The 26,189-nt window shown below is 34.4% G+C and overlaps 4 protein-coding genes and 1 non-coding gene across 6 annotated transcripts; 1 reads left to right on the top strand and 4 right to left on the bottom strand.

Moving 5' to 3' along the window:
* Nucleotides 1-1,006: 1,006 nt before the first annotated feature.
* LOC110722040 (berberine bridge enzyme-like 4) lies at nt 1,007-2,890 on the bottom strand. Its single transcript, XM_021901268.1, has one exon. It carries the CDS (start codon nt 2,845-2,847, stop codon nt 1,264-1,266), a length of 1,584 nt encoding a protein of 527 aa, XP_021756960.1. The 5' UTR covers nt 2,848-2,890; the 3' UTR covers nt 1,007-1,263.
* A 4,144-nt stretch (nt 2,891-7,034) lies between these two features.
* On the bottom strand, nt 7,035-7,107 carry TRNAA-UGC. The gene has a single exon. It is a non-coding gene; the product is annotated as a tRNA-Ala (tRNA).
* A 1,744-nt stretch (nt 7,108-8,851) lies between these two features.
* On the top strand, nt 8,852-13,749 carry LOC110722009 (14-3-3-like protein GF14 iota). Its single transcript, XM_021901232.1, has 7 exons — nt 8,852-9,120; nt 11,457-11,763; nt 12,386-12,473; nt 12,588-12,697; nt 12,787-12,935; nt 13,278-13,324; nt 13,425-13,749. Exons 1-7 carry the CDS (start codon nt 9,048-9,050, stop codon nt 13,425-13,427), a joined length of 777 nt encoding a protein of 258 aa, XP_021756924.1. The 5' UTR covers nt 8,852-9,047; the 3' UTR covers nt 13,428-13,749.
* Nucleotides 13,750-15,148: 1,399 nt separating this feature from the next.
* Nucleotides 15,149-19,166, bottom strand: LOC110722017. Of its 2 annotated transcripts, none has more exons than XM_021901246.1 (5): nt 18,768-19,166; nt 18,588-18,660; nt 15,839-15,890; nt 15,614-15,732; nt 15,149-15,446 (listed from the first exon to the last, which is right to left on the bottom strand). In XM_021901246.1, the coding sequence occupies exons 1-4, from the start codon at nt 18,861-18,863 to the stop codon at nt 15,624-15,626; spliced, it is 330 nt and encodes a 109-aa protein (XP_021756938.1). In that variant the 5' UTR covers nt 18,864-19,166; the 3' UTR covers nt 15,149-15,446; nt 15,614-15,623. The 2 variants fall into 2 exon arrangements, with proteins under 2 accessions (XP_021756938.1, XP_021756933.1); XM_021901241.1 differs by having other exon boundaries at nt 15,663-15,732; nt 18,768-19,153.
* Nucleotides 19,167-19,919: 753 nt separating this feature from the next.
* LOC110722002 (pentatricopeptide repeat-containing protein At1g26460, mitochondrial-like) lies at nt 19,920-25,940 on the bottom strand. The gene is made up of 6 exons (XM_021901227.1): nt 25,126-25,940; nt 22,489-22,711; nt 21,934-22,407; nt 20,847-21,053; nt 20,619-20,756; nt 19,920-20,352 (listed from the first exon to the last, which is right to left on the bottom strand). The coding sequence occupies exons 1-6, from the start codon at nt 25,734-25,736 to the stop codon at nt 20,164-20,166; spliced, it is 1,842 nt and encodes a 613-aa protein (XP_021756919.1). The 5' UTR covers nt 25,737-25,940; the 3' UTR covers nt 19,920-20,163.
* Between the last annotated feature and the right edge of the window lie 249 nt (nt 25,941-26,189).

The raw sequence follows: 26,189 nt of genomic DNA, 5'->3' as shown, positions 1-26,189 counted from the left end.
GTGCCTTAAAGTGGGTTTTATGATGATTGAATTGACAAATATGAGTTCAACCAAAGAATTTGTCACCTTTTGTAAAAAAAAAAAAAAAAAAAGAATTTGTCACCTAAATATATACTTCCTCCGATTTTTTTAGTTACAACACTTTTATTTTCATGGTCTTCTAGGCAATTTAAGAGGAGAGAGATAGAGAGAAAATAAGTGGTATTCATATGGGTAAGAGAGAGAAAGAAATGTCAAAAATGAAAAGAGTTGCAAGTAACTAACAATTTCCAAAATAGAATAGTGTCACAACTTGCAACTAAAAACAAAAGGAGAAAGAAAGCAATTCGAACAATATGTTGCCACCTCTATTAGCCGCGAAAGGCACTAGGACATGTTGCCAATTAAACATTAATTATTATTATTATTATTAATTATTAACTATTAAATAACTATTAACTATTAACTATTAATTATTACTGTATTATTATTATTATTATTATTATTATTATTATTATTATTAATTATTTTCTGCTTAGCAGAGTCTGACTCAGTAGAGCATAATAGAGCAAAACAACTCAAAAGAACAGGGCTTAATTATATCATCTCATATTACAATTTTGATCAACTGCTATGAAGTCCTAATATGTCAAAACTCAAATCATATACTATAGGTCTATAGCGTCTGTTAAGTTATAAATTCATATTTTTAGTGTTGGGTTTACTATTATGTTAGCAATAATTGAACTTAGGGCTTGTTTTGTTCACCTTATTTTTGCTTATCTAAATTTATATGATCTGGTCTGATCTGATCAGAATCTCATATTTGACCAAACTTTGACCTTAAATATACGATAATGTATACGGAAAAATATATCAAGTGGGTCATGTTAGATTCGTAATAATGTGTATTTTATTAATATGTGATTTTCATAATTTTTTCATTACGAAATTAAAGATATTTAGCAATAAAAAACTGCACAACGATAATTTAATCTGAACTTATTTTTTTAAAAATAAGTAAAAATAAGGTGAACTAAACGCTTTAGATACTTTTTTTGGTGTTACGTAATTACGTTATACCTTGAGTTTTGACTTAATCAATACATATGACCTGCATAGGAACCATGCTATTTTTTTAAATTGGCATTATACACACCATTTATTCGATTTTATTGGTATATATAAGTTTTTTACAAAAGCACACTAATTATTGATACAATAAAATACTTAGAAATTCAAACAATGTAATCCAACTTTTTGTCCAATCCATATTCATGAGCATCAATCTGATAGTTTCTTAGGAAATACTGGTATACTTTGTTCAGACCTGAAGAAATTGCTCGGATCAACCTTAGCCTTAACTTGCAACAATCTCTTGACATTGTCCTTAAAAAAGTCCTTAGCAAAAACTAAGCTCCCACCCTTGTTAGTGCCAACATCAATGTCCCTATAATTCAAGAATGCTTCTCTTGGATTCTTAGACACAAAAGGGGTGAATGTATCATGAAGATCTCTAGTCAATTCGATATTCCTATTTAGAGCCTCAACACTATCATCTTGCCATGTTGTGATGTATTGTATCTTAAAAAGGTTCCCTGCTCGATGTGGGAAGGCCGTTGCACCCTCAGGGATCTCGCTCATCCTCCCACCATAAGGATTCCATTGTAGGAGCATAATGTTATTAGACTCCACCTCGATCATCTTTTTCCATATAGTCTCTAGCCCTGCCCTTGGGATAGGTTTTTTCACATAATCAGACTTGTGTTTGCTAAAGGAATGGGGCGGTGTTGGTGTCCTTTCTAGTAACACCTCAAGTGGAGTACCTATTGGATTACCATTCCAAAATAAAGTTGTTTCTATCCATGGCATTTCAGAGCAATCCTGTTTTTTTAAGCCCAAACTCGAAAAGCTCGTGTTCATCAAAGGAAGAAGCTTGTTGGCACGTCCTAGGTATAAACCAATGAATGAAACTTGGACCGTCTTTTTGCTTCCTTGTTGCATAACTTGTGGTTGAACTCTTATGAAGAGCTTCCTATCGATGGTAGAAGCCACTCGTTGCCATTGCAAGACTATATCCGTAGCACTTTGTTCTAACGTCTTTTGGACATTAAAAACGGTTACAATCTCTGGAACGCGTACTAGTTTGATTTTCCATGATAATATGACACAAAAACTAGCACCTCCACCACCCCTTATAGCCCAAAAAAGATCTTCACCCATAGTTTCGCGGTTAAGGATCCTCCCATTTGCATCGACAACTTGTGCATCGATAATGTTATCGACGGACAAGCCATATTGCCTTAGCATGTTCCCATAGCCACCCCCACTAAAGTGGCCTCCGGCGCCAACAGTAAAGCACACTCCTGCAGGGAAACCATGGACCTTACTCTTTCGAGCAATGTTATAGTAAAGTTCACCAAGAGTTGCTCCGGCTTCAACGGTAGCAGTCTCACTTGGTATGTCAATATCGATGGATCGAAGATTGAACATGTCGAGGATTACAAAGGGATTATTTGAGACGTATGAGAGGCCTTCGTAATCATGCCCTCCACTTCTAATCCTGATTTCAATCTTACTTGTCCTAGCACATGTCACGGTTGCTTGGACGTGGGACACGTCCAAGGCCGTGACTATTGCTAGAGGTTTTGGAGTAGTAGTCATGTTAAAACTACTATCGCGTATGTAGCTATGAAGAACATTTAAGAACGAAGGATTTGTATTAGTATAGATGGCATTTGAGATCGAATTATTCGAAGTACTCGAGTTAGATTGAAGGCATGCAAGGAAATTGTGTATGGGTGAACTTGAAGTATAATTTACTTGGGAAACAAAAAATAAAAATAGAAATAGGTTTAGGACTTTCATGTTGTTTTTACTTTGTTTAATTTGGTGATTCAATTCTAATGGTTTGTGTATTCTATATATAGAAATTTTTATAGGGTAAAATAGCGATAGAACTAAAAATGCATGATGTTTTTATTTATTATTCAATTTGGACTGCGATATCAAAATGCCGTGTTTAAAAATCATGTAAACGATAACATGCTAGAGATTAAGGAGAAGATTCAACGTTCAAATTTTAATGCTAGGAATTTAGGATATACTTGTAAGTTTCAATTTTGAAAATAAATTCATCATTTACCAAAAGAATATTGGTGTAATCAAAGAATAGTCACGTATAAAAAATAATCAGTTTTTAGCTGTCATTAGTCAATTCTAATTTATGTAACTCGTTATATAACAATCTTATATAGGAACTTAGGAAGACAAATTGAAAGATGTTATTTTTTTTATATTTCGTGGTGTAAGATATAATAGAGATAAGTAAGATAGACATGAGCATATGACTTTTGTCAAGTTATTAAATGAGAGAAAACACAATTACTTGTCTTGTACTCCAAGTAATAACGTGGAAAATGTTGATTTTGGTTGAAAATCAAAGAGTTGGTACGAGATAAGCAATTATTTATGTAGTATCTAACAAAAACCAAAAGGTTTAGAATAAATAAGTTTTTTAAAAAATGGTACGCAGTACTAACTAAAGATTAAGGGGCATGTTCGGCAAAATATAGCTGTGAAGGTTGCTGTAACTGTGGAGATAGTTGTGAGCTGTCAACAAGCTGTTAGCTGTGAAAAAAGATAATTTAGGTATGATTGTTTGGTAAAGTAGCGGTTGACTAGCTGTTACATTTAAGTATCAATATTTTATTTTTAAAACTGTACATTAAATTTTCAAAAGCTACGTCTAACTTCAAAAGCTAATGATCATAACTTTTAATAAAAACTACCTCCACCACTAAAAGCTACTTGAACTATTACTTTGCCAAACACTCACATTTTTTGTTGAGTAGTCAAACCACTAAAAGCTACTCAAAAGCTAGCGCCGAACACACCCTAAGTCTCTTAATGCTCTGGATAATAGATTAGGGAGCGTGTTTAGGGCCGGTATGATCTCTTGTCTAGTATTAGAAATTTGCACAATCAAAGATATCAACTTCCTCGAGCTGAGGAAACCTGTTCCAATAGTGGTAAGGTCATATATGATAGGATAAGATTACACAGTACAGGTGAATAAGGTTTTTTTTTGGGAAAGAAGTCTCAAAGGACATTATGTTTCATTAATCGATTTTTTTAAAAAAACAGAAACAAAAACAAAAAAAAACCAAAAAAAAAAAAAAAAAAAACATTATGTTTCATTAATTATAATTATACGGCATTTGCAATTGACAGTTAACGATAATAAAAACATATTTAACAAAATCAAACAAGAAGTAACCGGGAGAGGGCTAAGAATCCAAATACATAGATATACAATTTGGCACATTCTTGATTCGTTTTCTCATTCAAGGTTAATCTGTCTCCTCTTCATAATTTTGTGCAAAAAGAAAATTCTTATACTGATTTCGTAACCCGGATCCGAACAATTATCAATTGCAGGCCCGCACAACGAACTGGACACCATATTAAGCGCAAATAAAACTTTGTCATTTAAAGGAATTCGGAAAACTTTGTCTTTCGAACAAAATAAATCATTTCTTTCATGGAAGACATTGTTATTACATAAGAAACAAAAAAACACACCAGTGAAATCCGATAGAACCTCCTTTAAATTAACAATAGAGGCTAGTGTGTAGGAGAGAGAAGAGATAGAGAGGCCTTGGGTGTTTACAGAGGTTCCTAAGCAAGTGTCATGTAGGGCAGTAGGGATGAGCCTTCAATATGAGTCATGAGACCAATCAATTGCTAAGTGCCTATTTGGCAATGCTTGTCGTGAACTATGCCTTGTTTTTTTGGTGCAACGTGAACTATGCCTTGTAAGTTGTAAGGACATAAGGTTGGTACTCGGTAGTTGTTAAGTTCTGTGATTCAGGAACGGAGGGCCAAGGTATATCAACTAACGTTATTTAGCATGTTTATGCCGATATGATTACTCATACACTTGGAAATTATTTATAATGTGTTAGGAATTTTCATTTTGAGGATGGCTTCTTAATGTTTAATTTTTCTTACCTTTACACAAAAAAAAATAATAAAATAAATAAATAAAAGATAAAAGATAAAAATAGGACAGTTTTACAATAGTTACAATAAAATTGTGGCCACTATAATAGAGTGAATCTCAACCCTTCACTTAACAAGACTCATCATATCCATTTATTTAGTTGACTTTTAAGATATAAAAAAAAAACTCATATAAAATCAGTAATTTCTCTACTCTAATTCAGAAATATCTGTTTAAAAAGGATATTAAGACTAGAACGAATTTTTTTTAATGAATTACCTCATCTATATTTGATGTTGTACTATTTTTAATTTATTTATCTTAAGATGATTGTTTACTTGAAAATTAAAAAATCTTTATGTCAATATCTTCCATTCATTTCTCTGGTTTTGGTTTTGATTTTGCCAGGATGATTTAATATACTCCACTCTAATCCCACAAAAATAGTGTGTTAGATATTAAATATCATATACAAACACAATAGTGATGGTCTGATGAACACTTCTTATGTTTGATCAATTGATCTTACGAATTGCAGGTAGCATCCGTATTTTTGTGAAAAGCAACAGGATAAAATGGAAAACCGTTTTGTGATCTATAAGAATATGAAAACAATTTTATTTTATTTTATTTTTTTAAAAAAAAAAAAAAATTGATTAATGGACAAGATTGATCCATAAAAATAAAGGGTCAAGATTTTTTATTTTGAAACATAAAGGGTCAAGATTAAAAGTAATACAAAATTATAGTCATTGAAAAGTCTTCCGATAAAAATATATTTATACTATAGCTACAAGTTCAATATAGAATTATAGATTAAGGACCATGGAGAAGAACTTTATTTATGAGGCTACCCTAATAAGTTGATTTTGACCTTGTAAAGATGGTTAATAGTACGTTGAGAAAATTAATAATTTTTACTATATTTAATTCCAAAATGTGGAAAAACTACATGATAGGATCAATCAAATTAAGAAGGTTTTAAGTTTTTTTTTCAAAGAAGTTCCAATTTAATTTTATTATCATGAAAACTAAAAATGTTTATCTGGTAGCAATTCTGTAAATAAATCAATAAAAAAAACACCAATCTACAGGGCATGCATATTCATAAAAAAATCAACATTTATGGGCCCATGTTTAATTTTAAATCATGGATTTATTTATGAAAATGACACTAAATTAAAAAAAAAAAAAAATGTTTATCAAGATGATTAACTTGTATTTCCCCCGCCCTTTTTTCCTACATAGCTTGAAGTTGAAATTTAGCATTCATTTCATATGAATATTAATACTACGTAAATTGGTTCAATTTTGCCAGCTCTAGACCTTCGATCACAGGACTATTAGACGATAGGCTCCTTCATGGAGCCCATCTTCTAGATCCTCTTCTAGTTTACTTTGTACTATCGTGTAAATGGTCCCCTAAACATCAACTAAGCAAAAAAAGTATCCAAATGATACCAAGCATGAACCATGTACCCTAGGTCTGTTCACGGATCGGATATCATATCCGAAATGTGATTTCGGATCGGATATCCGAAGACTCGGATATCAAAAATTGATATCCAAATCCGATTTGAAAAATTCGGATATCCGATATTCGGATATCCAAAATTTTCGGATCGGATGCTTCGGATATCCATTATCCAATATTAAGTAAAATTGTTATGATTACTTTCTAAATTTCACTAATTTTACCGTTTTTTTATCGCTAAGTTGTACAAAATATTTTAACAAAAACAGTAGTCCTTTTGCAATTAATATTATCATCAAATATATTAAAAATATTACAATAAGTTAATAATACAGGGTTAGTTTTATATGAACAATTTAAAAATTATATTATTTTAGGCTTTATATTTCGGATATATTTCGGATATCGGATATCCGAAATTCTGAAAATTAAAATCCAAATCCGCATCCGATATCCGCTTTTTCGGATCGGATATCCGATCCGAAATGAAAACTCGGATCGAATATCCAAAAATTCGGATCGGATAGTTTTGTACAGGCCTAATGTACCCATTGGAAGTTGGAGGGGTAAAAAAAATGGAGATGCGGGGGATCGAACCCCGTGCCTCTCGCATGCAAAGCGAGCGCTCTACCATTTGAGCTACATCCCCTTTTTGATTAAATTGTTGCTTTTTATATAATTTATTACATAAACATTAGTCAAACTCCGCATTAAGTATGAAAGTACTTTGTCCTAAACTATTAGACTCGGGTCAAAGCTTCATTGCATCTGGCTTTTGAAATTCTGGCCATATTTGGGATATGATTTTTGAATATAAATTATTACTCATAAGATTAAGATTTCGGTTTTTAAGAATTAAGGTTGGCTAGTTAGTTCGCCTCTCACTCTATTTTGTGCGGCAAATAGGCTAATTATTGATGCTAAGGGTCTGTTCATATTTACTTAATTTCAGTTTAGTTTAGTTCCTATCAGTTCAGTTAAGCTCCTAATTTCCCTCTCTCATAAAGTAATCAGTTCAACTTAGTTCAGATCCAATCAGTTCAGTTCAGTTCAGCTCAGCTCCAATCAATTCAATTCAGCTTAGTTCAATAAATGTGAACAGACGCTAAATATTCAAAAATTTATAATTTTATTTTTTATTAAGACATAAAAATATATCAATACATGTGGATAAATTTTATTTTTACCTGTTTACTTCACCTAAAATTTGTTGAATAGAATTTTTATTACTGGCCTTAAATTATATATATATATATATATATATATATATATATACACTCTTGGAAATTGTATAAAATTAGAAATTCATGACAATATCACACGTAAATCAATGTAATTAGTGTTTTTTATTTTAATAATTTCTTAACTTTTTACGGTTTTCAAGTGTAAATTTAATGCTTATATGTAGCTCTCATGGCTATGTATAGCATTTTGCATATAATAATAATATGTCTATCTTTTATGATTTTGATTTTGAATTTTGTTTTAGATTATTATGAAGGCATTCAAATTTCAATTTTATCAAACTAATGGATAATTGTTTGAGGGTGATAGGATGATAGTGGTACCTAACCAACCGTTTGAATTTATACACAAACTTTAGTCAACAAAACCAACAGAATGATATAAATAAGCTAAGTTAATTGGACAATATTTTTTCCAACTAGAATTACCTTGACCTAAGTAACAAACCTGATTGGACAACTAACTAAAGATGTCTAAGCTTGGTTTTCATATATGGCCATATCTTCTTCATTCTCAAATTAGTTGTTATATCTAACTTCTTACAATAAACCATTTTAACCTCAAATTTCATTACTCCGTACGGAGTAATAATTAAGAATAAAATACTACACCATATCATATGAATTCTTGTGTGCTAACTTTGTATTGATGTATATTTACATAATAATAATTTTTATTCATAAATAATGATAATTAAGGCCACATATTTAAATGGAACCAGTAATTTAAGACAAAGGTAATGTCATCAACGCTCACATCCATATTAGGAAATTCCTAAAACGTCTCTCGAGTTCCAAATCAAACTAATCACAATATATTACTTCCGTTGAAAGAAATAAAAAGGAAAAACGGTGTAAAAACAACTAAAAAGGCACATGCTAGATTTCATACTTATAGAGTACTCGTAGAATATTCAATCCAATTACCTTCTTGGTATACACTTTTGTATTACAGTACTATTTAATTACGCAAAGCTTAATTAACAGGAACATAAGGCATAAAGTACTCCTACTATAAATAGTAAAAAGATAATCCTACTTACTTATTTTAACTCCACCTCAATTTTAATCTCAAAAAAATTGTCTTATTTAAGAAAAAAATTGAATAAATCAACCAAATTCTCCTGACTCCTCCGATTTTGGCGCTACTCTTTGAAAACAATCAAATCCAACGGTTGAGATTCAGTCTTCTCTTTGACTTGCTCGATCCTTTACAATTATTTTTAACACTATATAATTCTCCTATTTCTTTCTCCCTCTTCCTTCATTTCTCTCTCCTCTTTTTTTTACAGTTTCGAAACGTTTCGATTTTCTGGGTTTTTTTTCTTCTTGAATTTCTTCAACAATGTCGACCGAAAAGGAAAGAGAGACTCAGGTTTATCTTGCTAAGCTTTCTGAACAAGCTGAACGCTATGAAGGTATACCCTCATTTTTGAATTTTTGTAAAATTTTCATTTTTTTTGAAAAAAATTGTTTTTTAATATTTGAATATATTTTTGTGTAGATCCGTTGTTTTTGAGATGTTTGATGATTGATCTGTGTTTTATTTTGTCGATTTGTTTGTAATATTTGTTTTTCTCGAATATTTGTACTTAATTTTACAGGGAAATTGAATCGTTTGAATTGCGAGCAGTTTGTGTGAATTTTGTTGGGAAAATTGTGTAAATTAAAAAAATTAGAGGAAAATCTCTGTTTGGATCTGTATAATGTGATTATGCGAGTAGTTACTATTGTTCTGTTAAGTTTTTTTTTTTTTTTTTTAACCCTAATTTGAATTTCTATTTTTGGTTTGAAATGATCAATCGATTAGAATGTGCTTAAAGCCGTAAAGGGGGTGTGATTTTACATTTGAATGTCGGATTCGAGGATTTACATTGTTATAGGCAGCCATTACCTTAGATAAACATGGATTGTTTATGAGAACAGCATGGATCCTGATAGATTTGGCATTGCATGCTGCAATAACATGGATTTCTGATGTTATCAGTCAAATTAGGTTTTATTAGTATAATTCTTGTATTAGGCTCATGTAGTTTAATATGGTTATTGCACTTATGCTATATTGTGTTGTATAATGCAAGCCATTTTGATTGTTGATTGTTGGTGGTTGAAAGTTCTATTCATCTATTCATTTAGTAAAAAATATTGGTATCAAATCTCATGTAGCGTGCAACTTGGTTTGACGGTTGTACATGACTACATATCAATTGGGTATGGCTTATTTATTTAATTGCTTCCAATTCAATGCCCTTTATCATAATAAATCTAATGATCATAGAAAATTGGAATAGTCAGTAGCTTGTCAATATCTTTACTGTTTGCATTGGGTTGTTCCTCTTATTTCGATCTCCATCTCCATTGGTTTGAAGTTCTCTATCTTTAGATACAGTAGGAGAAAGAAAAGAGTATTTTGTAGTGTTTGTACTGATTTGAAAATGGTGAAAAGGGGGTTTTTTCGGATTCCTTTCATATGTTTGGTAGAGTCTCAAAGCAATTATTTTTGTGGTCCCATCAAGTGTTTAGGACAATTTCTGAACTATTAATGGAAATTTCCTTTGCTCTTCTCCCTTTCCCCCCCCCCCCCAAGTTATTATACAAAATGAAGGGTGAGTCCCCTCACGCACCTAGCACCTTTTTTGGTCTCCTTGTTTTGTCTCCTGAGTTCCAATTGTAGCAAGAGTTAGGACTTAGGAAGGTAATTAAAGTTTTTTGTATTGATTTTTTGTCTTCATGGAAGCTGAAATATAAGGGTTCCTTCAGTTCCACTCACCCCAAAGGAAATTTAAATTTTTCGGTACTGAATAAGGGCAACTCTTGGCAATTTTACCCCTTCCATTATTCAATTCTGTTCACAAAGACAATCTTTTCACAGAAGATAGGTTGAGGAATTATAAAAAATGGAAATGAAATTATTTTCTGTGATTCCCTTTTTGGGAGTTTTAATTCAAATTTCTCACAAATTCATTGCTCTTTTCTTCTTGAATGGGATCAACCTCAAATGGGACCAAGCCACACTTTCTGTTGCTCCACTTCAGCCTATACACAGAATTTTCCAGCTCCACAGTCCTAAGTGTAACGGTTTTAACCCTACCATACCTAAACTGCCACCAGTTTATAATTTTTCAACCGCCTAAGTTAACACCATCATAATGGCTTTACTGGACTGGTCAGGAGTTTCTTTAAGCAAATTCCGCTATCTAACCCAATTCTATAGTTGAACTGGTAGTATTTCCTTTATGACCCAATTCAAAACCAAAGGTGGAGGTCTATGCTCAGATTAACACTACTTGTGAGTTGTGATGTTAATAAGCCACTGACACACTTGAGTGTTGGTGATGATGGAAGGAGGCTGTGATAACAGGAGGTAAGCAGTGTGGTGACTGTGGAAGTAGATAAACAGAGGAATTGGATTTTGGGTAAAAAGGTGGGGAGAGAATGATTGAATAAGCTAGGGTTTAACTTTTGTATAACAAATAGACGGTTTTCTTTCCTTTCCTTTCTCTCTTTTATCCTTTGTGCTGAACTCAATGCCTTAGTTTTGCTGTGAATTATATTCTATATCAACAACTTAATTGACATCTTCACCTCAAACATATTTTTGCCAAAATAATGCTTTTACTAGTTCCTTTTTTTCCAGAATGTTTGGTTTACTTGAGAAATGGCATCAAGATCATTTTATTAAATGTGTGTTCCTTAATCCTACCATGGGTTATATTAGTAGATTTTCTCACTACAACTCTTGTGGTATGTGCAGAAATGGTTGAGTGCATGAAATCAGTAGCAAAATTAGATGTTGAGTTGACTGTGGAAGAGAGGAACCTCCTTTCTGTGGGTTACAAGAATGTCATTGGTGCTCGGAGGGCCTCTTGGCGTATAATGTCTTCAATTGAGCAGAAGGAAGAATCTAAAGGAAATGAGAACAATGTCAAGCTCATTAAGGGTTATCGTCAGAAGGTTGAAGATGAGCTAACTAAAATATGCCAAGACATCTTGGCTATTATAGATGCACATCTAGTTCCTCATTCCGGCAGTGGAGAAGCTACTGTATTCTACTACAAGATGTAAGTTTTCGCATTCAATGACGATCTCCATTGGCTTAATTGCTCACAATTTGAACTAAGGTTGCCCTTCAACTGACGAAATCGTCTAAATTGCTTACAATTTGAACTCTGGTTGCCTTTATACTGATTGAAATTTGTCCTGGGTTTTGTGTCTTTTAAAATGTATTGGATAGAGATCTTTTAAGCAATTTTGTTTTGAAATATTTTATATTGCTGTGTTAATGAGAAGTAAGATGCATAATTGACAGCAATTTGGTAGTTCTCTAGTTACTTTAGGGATTAAATGTAAATTCCACCAAACCCATTTCTTGTTCCTAAGGAGTCATTATAATGATTGCTTAGTGACATATACACTTCTTTAGAAGTAAATATTTATTCAGTTTTGTCTGATGATAGCGCCTTTACCTCCCACCAAATAGAGTAATTGGAACTATTCAAGGGCTGTAGAACTCTCTGTATTTTACTGAACAAAATTGGCACATGCTAGAAAATGAAATATCTACAATTTACAACTTCTTGGGAGGTTTTGTTTCTTTAACTAATGACTATTAGTTTGTTTTTTACTTTTTGTGGAGTATTTGCTTATAATGCTGCTTACTTATGTTATGGTGTAAAATTACAGGAAAGGTGACTACTTCCGCTATCTAGCTGAGTTTAAGTCCGATCAGGAAAGGAAGGATGCTGCAGAGCAGTCACTTAATGGCTACGAGGCATGTTTTTTTTTCTCCATCTGCATAGTTGGTTTTAAAAAACTAAATTATTCTCTCTCATTGCTTGTTTATTTTTACGTTTTTTGTGTCTTACTGTGCCAATGTTTTGTATAGGCGGCCTCTGCCACAGCAAATACAGATCTGCCTTCTACCCATCCCATTCGTCTTGGTCTTGCTTTGAACTTCTCTGTCTTCTACTATGAGATTATGAACTCTCCAGAAAGGTGATTACCTCAAATTATATATTCTTACAGTTCCTTACCTTCTGAATACATTATGCTCGTATTCACCATTTTACTGTATGGTATTGCAGGGCGTGCCATTTGGCCAAGCAAGCATTTGATGAAGCCATTGCAGAATTGGACACATTGAGTGAGGAGTCATACAAGGATAGCACCCTAATCATGCAGCTATTGAGAGACAATCTCACTCTTTGGACTTCTGATATACCTGAAGAAGGAGGTATAATGCTTTAATAATTATTAGTAAACTTTTACTCTGTTAGTGTTGCATACTTGCCTTATTAATATCCAAAACTCAGCTATTATGAGTAACTTAGTTCTCCGAGGACGCGTGACCCTCAAGTGGAAGGCCAAGTGTGGATCCCTTTGCATGTAGTCACATAGATTTAGAATTCTTGCTAGTCAGTTTTACGAGTGCATGTTTTCAAGCAATATGGCAAAAATACTGGAGGGTGGAGTAAGGGTTATAATTTGGCAATATATGTATATACAATTGTATAAGTTACAATTTGTGCATGACACAAGTGACGCAACCAATATGATATTTACTGTTGTTCTGTAGGTGAAGAAAATTCCAAGGCAGAGGAAACAAAACCTGCTGATGCAGAAGTAAGTTGTTAAACTTCGGTGGTCTTGTTAACTTTCGTTCACAATGAAGTAATTTGTTTTTGTACTTGTAATTTATTTACATCTTTTTTTGGGGCAACAGTGATGTCTTATACAACCGCGTCATTATAACAAGAAGCTGCCATAAGAGATAGCTCGGATCCCTTAATATCTTCCCGAAAAGCAATTGTACTGGGGAGCATATAAATTATTGTTGCTGAAATTTTGTGCTATAATAGCTAGTAGAGAATCAGTTAAATGTTCTCTTATCAGCTTTTATTGTAGATTGTTCGTTGCACTTTCTTTAGATTGTGGTGTAGTATCCAAACAATCTTTTCATTTTTTGTTCTTATATGCAATTGTAAGCTCTTTTATATTGCAATTGCGATGTTTCTTTAGTCTTAATATCGAAAATTCTGATTGTGTTATATATGTATTTCAATGTTCCTTGGCGAAGGAATTGTTTTTTGGATTGCAAATTTGCTATCATGTCCGCCATTAAGGTTGGGATAGACCTCGACCCATATTATTGTTCTTTTAAATGGACTTTGTTTATATAATCTACTCAATTGGGGGGCACACTGTTTCTTATACTTTTAATTTGCTTAAGGTGAATAGTAAATATATAAACTAGAAATGGAACAAAATGTAGATCTAATGTTGTACTTATAAAAAAACTAAGGGCTTGTTCTGATTGTCTGAAATGAACTGAATATTTTATGAGAGAAGGAAATTAAGAACATGACTGAATTGATTGAAACTGAATTGAAAATAATATGAAAAGAACAAGCCCTAAGTACAGTCTAATACAATTTGCACAAAACTAAATCTGAACTATCAATTTACCACCTCTATGTATCAAGTATTAAATCCCAACTCTATGTGTCGAGTTTTAAAAATTAATCACAAAATTCCCTTACGCTAATGTTTGGATAACAAATTAGAAGGGAAATGGAAGGGAGGGAAACAGGAGGAAGGGGAAGGAAGGGAAAGTGGAGGAAATGATGAGCTCCATTTTCCCTCCAAATCTCTCCAATTTTGAAAGGGATGGTCTTTATTAAAGGAGGAGGAAAATGGATTTCTCCCTCCCCCTCCCCCTCCCCCTCCCCTTCCCTCCCCCAACATATTATCCAAACAAGGAAGTTTGTCTCCCTCCCTTTCCCTTCCCTTCATTTCCTTCCATTTTTTGTTATCCAAACATAGCCTTAACCTTGACCATGCATCAACTATACATACAAATGTGTTCAATTGAGATTTTGCATCTTTTGTTACTAGGGTATCTTTTGTGCGGTTGGCCAGCTTACCACCGCGACCTCCGTGTATGTAGTGTTGGTTGGGGTTGGTTTATGTGCTGTTGTTGGGTTGTTGTCTGAAATTTTGATGAAGAAATTGCCATTGTTACATTGAGAAAGCAAGAAGGAAAAGGAAGACAAGGAAGGAGGAAAAGGGGTGAGTTAGCAACATTTGAGATATGTTTCTCAATTGAGAAAATGGGGCTCACAGCTCACTCCTGAACTATATCTACAAGAGTACAAGCTTATTATTGAAAGATGTGGTAGAAAACGAAGTACCCAAACCCTTGCTACCGGAAACATGCTTTTATCCAACAAATCAGGCTGTAAAATCTTCGAGCAAGCGCCTTCATGCTAGAGTAAATTCGAAAATAGATCCTACATGCCATTGATTTTGATATCAACGTTTAATTAGACAGGTTTTTCATCTAATAATAATGACAATAATGAGCTGAACCAAATCGCCGAGAGAAAGATCTAACAGAGATCAATATCAGCAAATCTAACACCGCAAAGGCAAAAGAACCAGCAAAAGTGAAAACCACCTCAAACATTGGGATAAAGCCATGGAACAAACCCTTCATTGTGAATGATAACAGAATGAGCACATTTTACGGCAATTTACAGGAAGTGCTTATGATATGATATGATATAATAGGATAGATTCAAAATTTTGATTCAAGATTGACAATGTTGATGAGCTATTAACTAAAACAAAAATGTACATGTTCATCTAGTTTAGTTGTTTAAGATTCATCCTTTGCAAAATAGCTTTGTGGCAAAGAGAACTCCTCCTCACAATGCGGGAATTCTGCATCTTCATCATCTCCTCTCTGAAATTGTCAGTAAAACAAGATTGAACACTTAAATTGAAAAGTTATATAAAATTAAATACAATCTCCTAGTTGTAAGCCTGTAACTGAGAAATTTGCATGTAGAGCAATAAAATATCAAGGCCATACTGATTACTGAATTAGAAGGGTAAGGTAAATCAATAAACCTCCCATCAGTCACTGACTGAGTAAATTCATCCTCAACAGCTTGCTTACCAGCATCTCCAAGTTGTAGAAACGGTCAAGCAAGCGCATAACCTCTTCAGAAGAGAATTGGCGATCAAAGCTGTTTGAATTAAAATGGGAAAGCAATGTACCATGGTTGAATTTAGTATAATCATTTATAAATTATTCATGAAACATGTACATAACAACAATAAAAGAGCACATACCTTCTTCGGAGAAACTCCATCACACCATAAAGGACGAAGTGACGATGAATGCCTGAAGCAGAAAATCCTATTATGGTATTCTTACAAGTAATTTAAGATAATCCATATTAAAAAAATAAAAACAAACTGCATAGATATAATGCAAGTGCTTCATAGTAAACTTATTTGCATAACAGAAAGAAGTGATCAGTGATCAATTTACAAGCATTCATTTTTAGAACTCTAACACTGGACTTATACTACATTATAGCACAACACTATCTTTTGTTTTAACGGTTAATTCACAACAAAAGCCAAAAATAAGTTATTTAATTCTTTCACATAAGCAAACAGATTAGGTCTATCAAACCATATCCAAGGAAGATCAATGATGTATACACTGCATGACTCATTACTTCATTAGTCTCAGTGAAATGTAAAAAGAAGAGTTTTTTTGTGTGTACTGTGTCTGTGTGGAGCAATCTACTGTCTAATTGCTATAAGATGGAGGCTTCAGATTTTTCATAATTATGTACTTCCTCAGCTTCCTTAAAATTGCAGCACTTGATGTTGGCACGTTTATTTAGAAAATAGGAGAGACTCATCTAAATTACCTATCTAGCCTTTACTTACTCTCACCACCACTCCGCTGGTCCACTCCTACCACCCATCCACGACAGCCCCAGCCAAGCTCACCATAGCCCCCCGCAAAAGTATCCATGTCCACTACATCCCCGTTGTCAATCCCAAGTATTCCCAACCACCACAACAACCTACACCTAAATCAATGTGAGAAGAGATTAAGAACCAAGACATTCACAGCAACTTCACTAGTGCATGTCTGCATGATGCATAAGAACTTTGGTGGTCAAATCCAGGGTGAGCGTTCCAAAAGCCACCAGAATACTGATAGGATCATGCAGGCAACTGGAGACATCAAAAGCTTAATTGGAGCCATCATTTTTCTTTTTCTTCAATCAACTATCCTACTTCATTCTCCTTCTTTGATCTCCTAAATTCTTCTTCTTCATTTCTAGATTTACGGCATAGCTAAAAAAAGGGAAGGAAAAAGGAGACATTGGAAAGTGTTGCAGAAATACGGGAAGAGATGAAAATGGGCAGATGCAATGGGGGTAATGTGGCTAGAACAGGAGGGAGGAGGAGGTGATGGTAGTCTTTAAAGGAAGCAAGAATGACCTGGTAAGGAGGCAGTAATAAAGAGGGAGATGGAATAACGGTATTCATAAAAGTACGAGGTATGGTGATGTAAGGACATTTGTTATATTTTGTAAAACTTGACAAAAAAGATGTGTTATGATTTTTTGGAAGCTGCTCATTCAGGAAGTATTGTAAATTTAAGGAGAAAATAAACAACAAGTATGCACATACTAATAGTTGTTGAGCTCAGACAAATAGCTTAGACGGCGGCATTGTTTTAAGGTGCAATCTTCACAGAATCAACGTCTATTAAGTGTGTAGTTATGTAGTTTTTGTTTTGCTGAAATGGTTAAGCATCATATTCAAGTCAATTTCTGTCAAAAACCTATTAAGCTGGAATGACGGTAGATCAGAAGTCCACAGGTTCTTCAAAGTCATCAGGAGATTCTGGACTCATTTCCTACAACGGCCTTAATCCCAATATGATGGGGTTGGCTGCATGAACCAAAACTTTATCTCTAGTGATCGTTGACAAAGGTCCTCTCTTTCCATTTCCTTCTATCAAATGTTTTAGGTTTATGTAAAAGCTTGTAGACCCAATTTCTTCAGATCATTTTTACTTCCTTCAATTATATCCAAGTCATCTTGGCCTCCCTCAAGTTTTTGTGGAATCCCTATCATCCCAACTCTACACTTTTATTACCTGAACATCTTTTGATTGCCACCTCACATGCCCATAGTCCCATACCAACATAATCAATCCCCCCTTATATTATTCTTAATATCCGCAATACTAACTTTCTTTCAAGTATCTTCATTCTTAATTACATCCTTTAAGGTGTTCCTACACATCCATCTAAACATACCCATCTTTGCTACACCCATTTACCTAATATGATCATTCCTAAACGCCCAACATTTTGACCCATATAGCAGTCTTGGTGTAATAATTGTCTTGTAGAAGTCATTTGGACTCAGCCCCACCTTAAATATAACAAATTGGAATATGGGTTTCTATCAAGAATTTGCTGAAAACATGCTCTCTAATTGGGCATGAGTCCACTAACCGAGCCTTAAGAAAGAGAGAGACTGATGATAGGTTATCAATTTCATGGATGTTCAAAAAGGGACCGAGCTCAGACATAAGCATACTTCGTACTTGTATTTTCTAGATAATATCAAAACCAAACTATGTTAATCTATGTAAATAACAAGCTCAAACAGTCCAACTAGAGTAATAATTCAGACACTGTTCATTGAACAAGATAATTAACTACCAGTTCATTTAAATGTGATTCTAAAATGTAGATATATATACATGCCGCGCTATTCTTTCATCATTTTGCATTGCTATTAGCCTACAACCTTGATTATGATTAAATTACGGTTTACATAAATAGAACATGGTATCCGAATTAACAACAAAGGATTCATCTTACATGCTTTTACATATATATACCATGAGTCCATGATCATTGTAATTAACTACAATTTCTCAGAAGATTTAAAACGAAAAAAAAAAAAAAAAAAAAAACAGAATATAAAAACCCCAAATTAAACAAAATGATGCAGAAACTTTATAAAAATTGAAATGGGAAAAAATTAAACATGCCTTTCAATTTTCCAGGAGGGTAAATTTCAAGTGCCTCCAAAAATCTAAGCTCCAATTCTGCTTGTGATTGCTCCTACAAATTAAAATCCCAAAAACAAATTTAAAAATTAAAAAAACCCAGTTGAAAAATCACATAAATAAAGCAAACCCAGAATCATAAAGAGGAAGAAAGAGAGCAACCTTGGAGAGAGAAGAAGCAGAGGAAGGTGGAGCCTTGCAAGGAGAGTGTACAGACATTCCATCTTGTTCTTCTTCTTTGGCTCCTCCTCCGCCCATTTTCAGAAAATTATGAGTAAATTTGGGTTGATGATTATTCTTTAGGTTTCTGTTATTGCAGAAACTGAGATTATATGCTCAACATTTTAGTAGGGTTTATGGTTTTGATCCAAATTCTTCACCAATAGAAGTTGTTTGTGGGGTTGGGTTTTTTGGGTAATTGGCTGAGTTGCTCTAAAAGTTGATCAACTTAAAATACTTCTGGGCTTCTATTACTCTTAATTTCCTAATCTATATTGGGAGTTTATGTTAATTTTTCTTTTGAGTTGGTCCGATCAAGAGATCACTAGTCTCGTAATATTTAAGTTGAAATTGAGTAATGCCGGGATCTCAACATTAGTAGCGGTTTTACTTATGAACAATATAAAATTACACAATTTTGTCGATTTAATTTGCTAATTGGTTTTTGTTTTAATTAGTAAATCAACTCAAAAAATAAATGTACTCTAATTATAATCGATATAATTAGTGAAATCGTCCCGAATTACTCACATCATTTTCTTTGACAGCCCTTAGAAGGCAGCAAAGCTCCTTGGCTCCCTTTTATGTTGGTTGATAAGAGAAGGTATACTTTCTGTTCTAAAATCTGAGCATATTAGTTGTCTGATGTTTTTTTTTCGAAATTGATCCAGATTAATACTCAGCACACTCTATCTTATGTGCAACGATTACTTCATATGATGGGTTAATTAAATGTTTTAGGGGTAAATTTTCATTGATGACCTTGTGTTGCACAGAGAATGTTGAAAGACTTGGAACAATAGGAAGTGGAGAGATAATGGTGTTACATAGGAGCATTTGTGCACCACTAACCACCTAAACTAATTAAGTGCAAAAAATTGATAACATACAACAGTCAAATCAATTGTGCAATAACACAGGATTACCAATGAATTTCATAAACTATTACTTCGTATTAATAAAATTATAAAGTTACAAATCCTGAGTAACTAGAAGGAATTTTACCACTCTAAGGTAATTTCCCTACATTGAAGACTTAGGGTTCCATCACTAGTCACTACAACTCTCAACTTGGCAAGGGATAAGAATTGTATAATTTGAACTTTAGGATTAGTTTTGTATTATTCCTAAGCTGTCAAAATTAGAAAATTTAATTGCAAAGAAATGTCCCAGAGAAAAAGAGGAACAAAATCGGTACATAAAGAAAAGGGGAGTATAAATAGAGCTCAATCCTAGGCTCAACCAAAAACTCAAAATACAATAAAATTGCTTCTTTACAAACAAAAAGGCGACCTGGTTGCTTAAAAAGGAATTTCCAATTGCCATCAGCGATGGCGGACTACGAGGCATACTCAGTGCCGTACTCCAGATTAAACAAAATGTTCCTTCGATTATCAGAGCCCAAAAAGATTTTGCTCTGCTTGGCAAGAGATATTACTTGATTACTGCTATCAAAATCCATCTCTCGATCACATCGTCTTTTGATCTTCTTTAATGTGTCTTTTGATGGTTCAAAACCAGCTTCCACCTGCGAGGGGGTAATTCCAAATTAGAGGTTGGTTAAATATGCCACAACAGAAATATCTTGTTTGGGGCAAGACAAAGGACACTTTTACAACATTTTCCAAATTAGAGGTATGAACGCCTCAACAGACATTAATCACTATTGGTTCATGTAGCCGACCCACTTATAGGATTAAGGCTTTGATTGATTGATTGATATGAACGCCTCAAAGGTCTTTCTTGAGAAATTTGAAACCAAGGGAAAAAAAAATAATGGGGGATTGTCTTTACCATTGCATTTAGAACAGAAAGAGCAGACTTTGGATCTCGGTTGATGAGGTGAGCATCGACAAGCAGACTATATGACATAGCATTTGGTTTCACACCCAGACTACATAGATGTTCAAATACCCTTGTAGCTTCAAAGGTCTGCAACCAGAAAATGTATCTCATGGTGCTAAGTTTTAGCAATAGGAAAGAGCACATAAAATAGAAATTTAAATGAATTGTAGACCAAACCTTTCTCAATTTTGCAAAAGCAGACATCAAAGCATTGTATGAATGTATATTAGGGTCCAATCCAAAGGTTGAACTTATTGCTTCAAATGTTTGGTAAGCACGATCAAGGTCCCATATATTTGCACAGCCCAAAATTACACAATTTAAGGCAGCAACAGATTTGTAGGGAGGGTCTGCACGACTCAAATTCTCTAGTTGAAAATACACCTAAGAAAATTACAAATATAAAAGGTTAAAGATAGCACACTATTTTCAAATACAAAAGTGAACATATGTACATCAATAGTAGCCTCTAAAAACAAATTTCCACCTGTCTTCCTCACACACTGACCACAATATTTCCTATACGACTATTAAAATGGATTCTGCAGAGCTCACTGAACTAGCTCCAATGAGTCCATGACAAACATGCTAAACAATACTCTCTCTCTCTCAATGAAAGGAGAAGCTATTATGCTAATCTTGCAACCTTAGAGATCAAATGTTCAATTCTCACAAATCACAATCTCATGGGTTTTGGGGTTGGGGATACTCATGACAATCAAGAGGAGATCAAGTAATTAAGCTTTAACCAACGACAATCTCATGGTTGGAGGGTTTGGGGGGGGGGGGGGGGGAGGATACAGAATATGATGTGTGAAACTGTCAAACACTTCATAAAATACATTCACCTAATTGAGGGATATGACACCTTGTTTTACCTAGCTTGTTTTTGTTAAACTCAACATATTTAACTAAAAAAAAGTTGAATTGCTAAGTGCACAACAAATATCTTTCAAGGAAATCAATAATGATTAATGACAATGGTCCCACATGATAATGTTTTCTCAAACATATTAATAAAGATCAAGGTCAAAATTGATAAACTTTTAACCTTGTAAAAGAAAATTCAGAAACACTATTGAATAACTAAATGCTAATATAACCGTCAATAATGGAATATAACACTACCTATGATGTATATCAGGTCCAAAAATATATTTCATCTGTATACCCTTAGGAAAAGGGTAGATAATCAGCACCTCCGGAATTCAAATGATAGGAAGCCAAATCGTCAAAATAGAAAGGTGCAAATCAGAAGACTTACCAGATCTAAAGTTTCAAATCCTTGCTTTGAACATGCCACAACTAATGGATAAAGAGAAGTGAATGGTGACAGTAGATCCTCCCCTGCAGAACTTCCATGTGTTTTTTCAAGTTCATTCAGAGTGCTAAAAGCATTTTGCAAGCTTCCCAGGGAAGCTTGGGCATTTATCTTAGCCAAGTAGGTTTCTGGATTGGGAGGTTTTCTTTCACGCAAGGATCTCTTTAGGATGGCCCATGATGCATCCAAGAGAGTTGAGTCATAAGTCCGGGCAGCTGTAGCAATGGCAGAAACAACTAATCCTTCATCAACAGAGTGAAAAAAAGGGGGCCTCCCGTTTTCACCCAGTTGAATCCATCTTGCCATAAATCCTAAAGCTAGAAAGGCCAGCTTGCTATTATCATTCTGTATTGCTACATCTGCAAGATTGTTGCACAAGTTCCAGCTGGGGCTCAGAGCTTTATTTTGGTCCATAGCCTGATGATGCATAGAAATAGTCAAAATGAGAACACAAAGTCATATCTCACATGAGTCTCCAAGCAACAATCAAAACAATACCTTGCACTTCTCTATAATCGTCACCAAACTATCCAATCTTTTCTTGTCAACACAGCTTTGGACACAATCAACAAAAACCTTTGTTGACAGCATATAACCAGATTTCAGAGTTAGATCTATATATTTTAAGGCGGTATCAATCTGGCCTTGTGATAACAGCATGCTAATAACCAAAACATATGACTCCTCATCAGGCTGAGACTCTTTCCCACTTTGCAGCATCCTAGATAAATTTAGAATAAGATTCATCTGTCAACGGGCTAATTTAATTACAGCAAGAATGAAAAACAGAAAATAAAGCAAAGTCTAAAAAAGCCATTGAGTATACATTCAACTGAAAATTACTAAGAGATGAAACAGTATTATCTAAGAGCAGCAAATTGATTCACTAGTGTTATTGTGACATAAACATGTTACCGTTTTTACTATCTCAGACCAATTGCAAACGAAACAGCTTCAAAATTTTGTATATAACTCATAGAAGGACACTCTCAAATTGAAAGAGAATGTGATTTAGTGTGTCTGTGCAGAGATAGAGACGGAGGCAGAGGAAGGCGGAGAATAAAACTATAAAGGTAATAAACTAAAACATCATGACTCAAATACCATATGATTAAGCATCAGTGTCAAAAAAGCTGCACATGGCATCAACTCCATAAACGAATTCACCAATCAGCAACCTCAAAGTAAAATGATATTCGTAAGGGACCACCAAACAACAACTTTGACTGCATGCCCAAAGAATACAAAACCTGCAATTTCCTAGATTCTCACTGCAAAATCTAAGGATTTATTAAAACATCCACAGTCAAGATAGGCAAACAAACAAGAGAACTATGATTTATTTCATAGGAGTGCTTGTACTTCCTTTCAGACCTGTCATTTTCCAAAAAGTCAGGGAATGCATTCACTAAAAAAGCTCTAGAGATCAGAGTCCTAATAGAATATCATCCAGTCAACTCAAAGTATTAGCTACCTACTGCCAATAAAATGGGAAAGCTCTAGGGCACTTCATCTGATGTGAAATAGCATTAGGGCAACATGCTCCCCACTCTACACACGCATACACACTGATGTGAAGTGATGAGAGATCTAATAAGGTTCTCGTAACAATAGATCAGCTTATTTAAGTTTTTTAGTCACAAGGATGAGCTTCCATTAACTTCCCTTGGTTCAAAAACCCTTTTATGGACACCACGCGGAAAAGAAAAGAAAATATCACGGAAATAGATATATGCCTAAGAGGCTAGGACAAAGCTCCTTTTGGGTGTCAACATGGACACAATGATTGATAAAACTAGGACAGCAATGAGAAGCTCTCTTCCACAAGCACCAAAATCTCCATTCCTGATCAAATTCATCAACTTTCAAAATGGAAACCCAATAATGTCCAAAGCAAAAGTATATTAATCACTTAATCAGTTAAATGAAGCAGAAATTAGTGTACATGCAAAGAACACGACAATTGAGCTCTAGTGCTCCATCGCCATTAGAAGCACGGTGGAAGTAGTGAAACTTATGCCATAGGTGGTAGGGGGCTAATGCTGTTTTGAAATCATTCGCCAATACAGAATCCATACTTATTGCACATCGGCACTTAAAGAGCAATACATTCATACAAGCTCACAGTGACCAAAACAAAATCAGCTGCACAACAATAAGAATTATTGGTGATATTCCAATGGATGAAAAGTGAAATGTTCATCATGAAGAAAAACCATCTGCAGATGGGCTTCCAAAGCAACTTTCAGACATAAATAGGTAATGTAGACTTGAACAAAAAGGTAACTAAAGAGATCCAATGTCTAAGTCATTGCCAAAGGTGCTCTAAACAATGTGAAAGCTCATAAACCAATATATTGCAAATAGGCAATGCCAAATAGCATCTGTCTGTCTGTCCTGACCAATTGAAGCAGTACTATAGATAATCTCATGTGGCTCTACAGTAGTACAGTGGAATCATAGAATGTCCTTTAGAAATTGCGATGTCCTTTACAATTTGGTTTGGTTTGGGTACCAAACTGGACCGCAAACACACCAAAAATAGGACGTAAATTTGGAATTGTAATAACAGTTTCATGAAAACTTACAGGAATCTACTGCCAAGGCACTATTATATGAAGCACCGCAGCAAACTATAAGTAAAATCCAAGGAGAGTTTATAAGGTTCCGAACCACGACCATCACAAAAACCTAAAAACGCTTCCTTCTAGAATCGATCAACTAAAGAGTATATATCTTTCCTCGAGTTTGAAAAGGGAGGCAATACTGGTGTCAATATAAAATCAACCCATGTTTAAGTCTTTTCCTTTACAATATCAGCTTCCGTTGCCAACACATAAAGTACTACCATCTCAAATTTTCCATTACCCTTTACAAAAACTACTGTCATAGTTCCCAATGCACCATAAAACCATGACCCTAACATTAAGCCCCAAGCTTCTTCATTCCCAATTAGATTCATTAACTTATAGCTATACATAGCAAATATATAATCCATTTCTTTATTTTTCAAAAAGATAACATAATTTAACTATGAGCACATTAACATTAAACAAAATTAGCATTTAACACCACAAAATTAAAATTAATGCAATGTAGATTAATCAGCAAAATTTAAATCTTTGAAAATGTAACCTTTCAATAAGCTTTTCCGCAGCCTCATATTCTCTAGCCTGATGCATAGCCTTAAGCACCAAATTAAACGAGGCGGTATTCGGTTCGACAGCGAAACCCTCCATTAAACTAACCACATCAAGCAAGTCAGCAGCAGTAGCACCATCACTAAAATGCGCCCTCAAGTAATGATTAAACAATTGCACATTCGGCTTATTAGGCTTCCCATTAACGTCCAACGATTTGATCCAAAGCTCAAACAAATGCTTTATATCTCTCCATCGTTTCGCCGTAACCCAATCAGCAAACAAATTCAAAAGAGAATTAGCATCCTTCTTCTGCGCAGCCGCTTGCATAAGAGCAGCAGGGCTTTGATAGAAATACCCAGATGGAATTATCGATTGATTTCCGGTACCATTGTTCGGAATAGGGCTTCGCCAGTTCTCGTTGTACATGGGGCTGCCGGAAGAAGGGTTCGGCGGAAGAGGCGACGGAGATTGCGACGGCGGTTGTTCCGCAAGCTGAGCTTCTTGATTGAGGAGAGAGAAAGTTGAGATTGATTTGAGGGTATTGGGGTTTAGGGTTTTGAAAAGGGATCGTGATTTGGTAAGCATCGCCATTTTTGAATGCATCTGAAGCAGAGAGGAGAGAGAAAGTGAAGGTTGAGGAAGAAGATGAGAGAAAGGAGACTAACTGGCTAGGGTTTAGCAGAGGGAGAGAGTCACCGAGTTGCCATTTTCTCGCTCATTAGTGTTGATAATCTTTTTAAGAGGTATTGAGGATCTAGGAGATGGAAGGATGGCCCTCGAGTGACAAGGGTTCGAACCTCATCCCCTTGTGAAATTATGGTCAATTTTAATACTAGGAATGCTAACACTCGATATTGATATGAATAACCCGTATGTGTTAGGTTTATGATAGCTCAAGTGGTTAGAGCTTTCATCCCGATTTCAGGAGATCCTGGGATCGATTTTCAACCCCGCCTTCATGGCTCTCTAAACACCAAAAAAAAAAAAAATATAACTCGTATGTGTCTCGTGATGAATGTGTTAGGTTTATGATAGCCAAGAATAGCCCGGCCGGGC

The sequence above is a fragment of the Chenopodium quinoa genome, unplaced genomic scaffold (assembly GCF_001683475.1).
Source record: "Chenopodium quinoa cultivar QQ74 unplaced genomic scaffold, ASM168347v1, whole genome shotgun sequence".
Classification (NCBI taxonomy): domain Eukaryota; kingdom Viridiplantae; phylum Streptophyta; class Magnoliopsida; order Caryophyllales; family Amaranthaceae; genus Chenopodium; species Chenopodium quinoa.
Note: the sequence above shows the minus strand (reverse complement) of the source record. Positions and strands in the feature narration are given on the sequence as shown.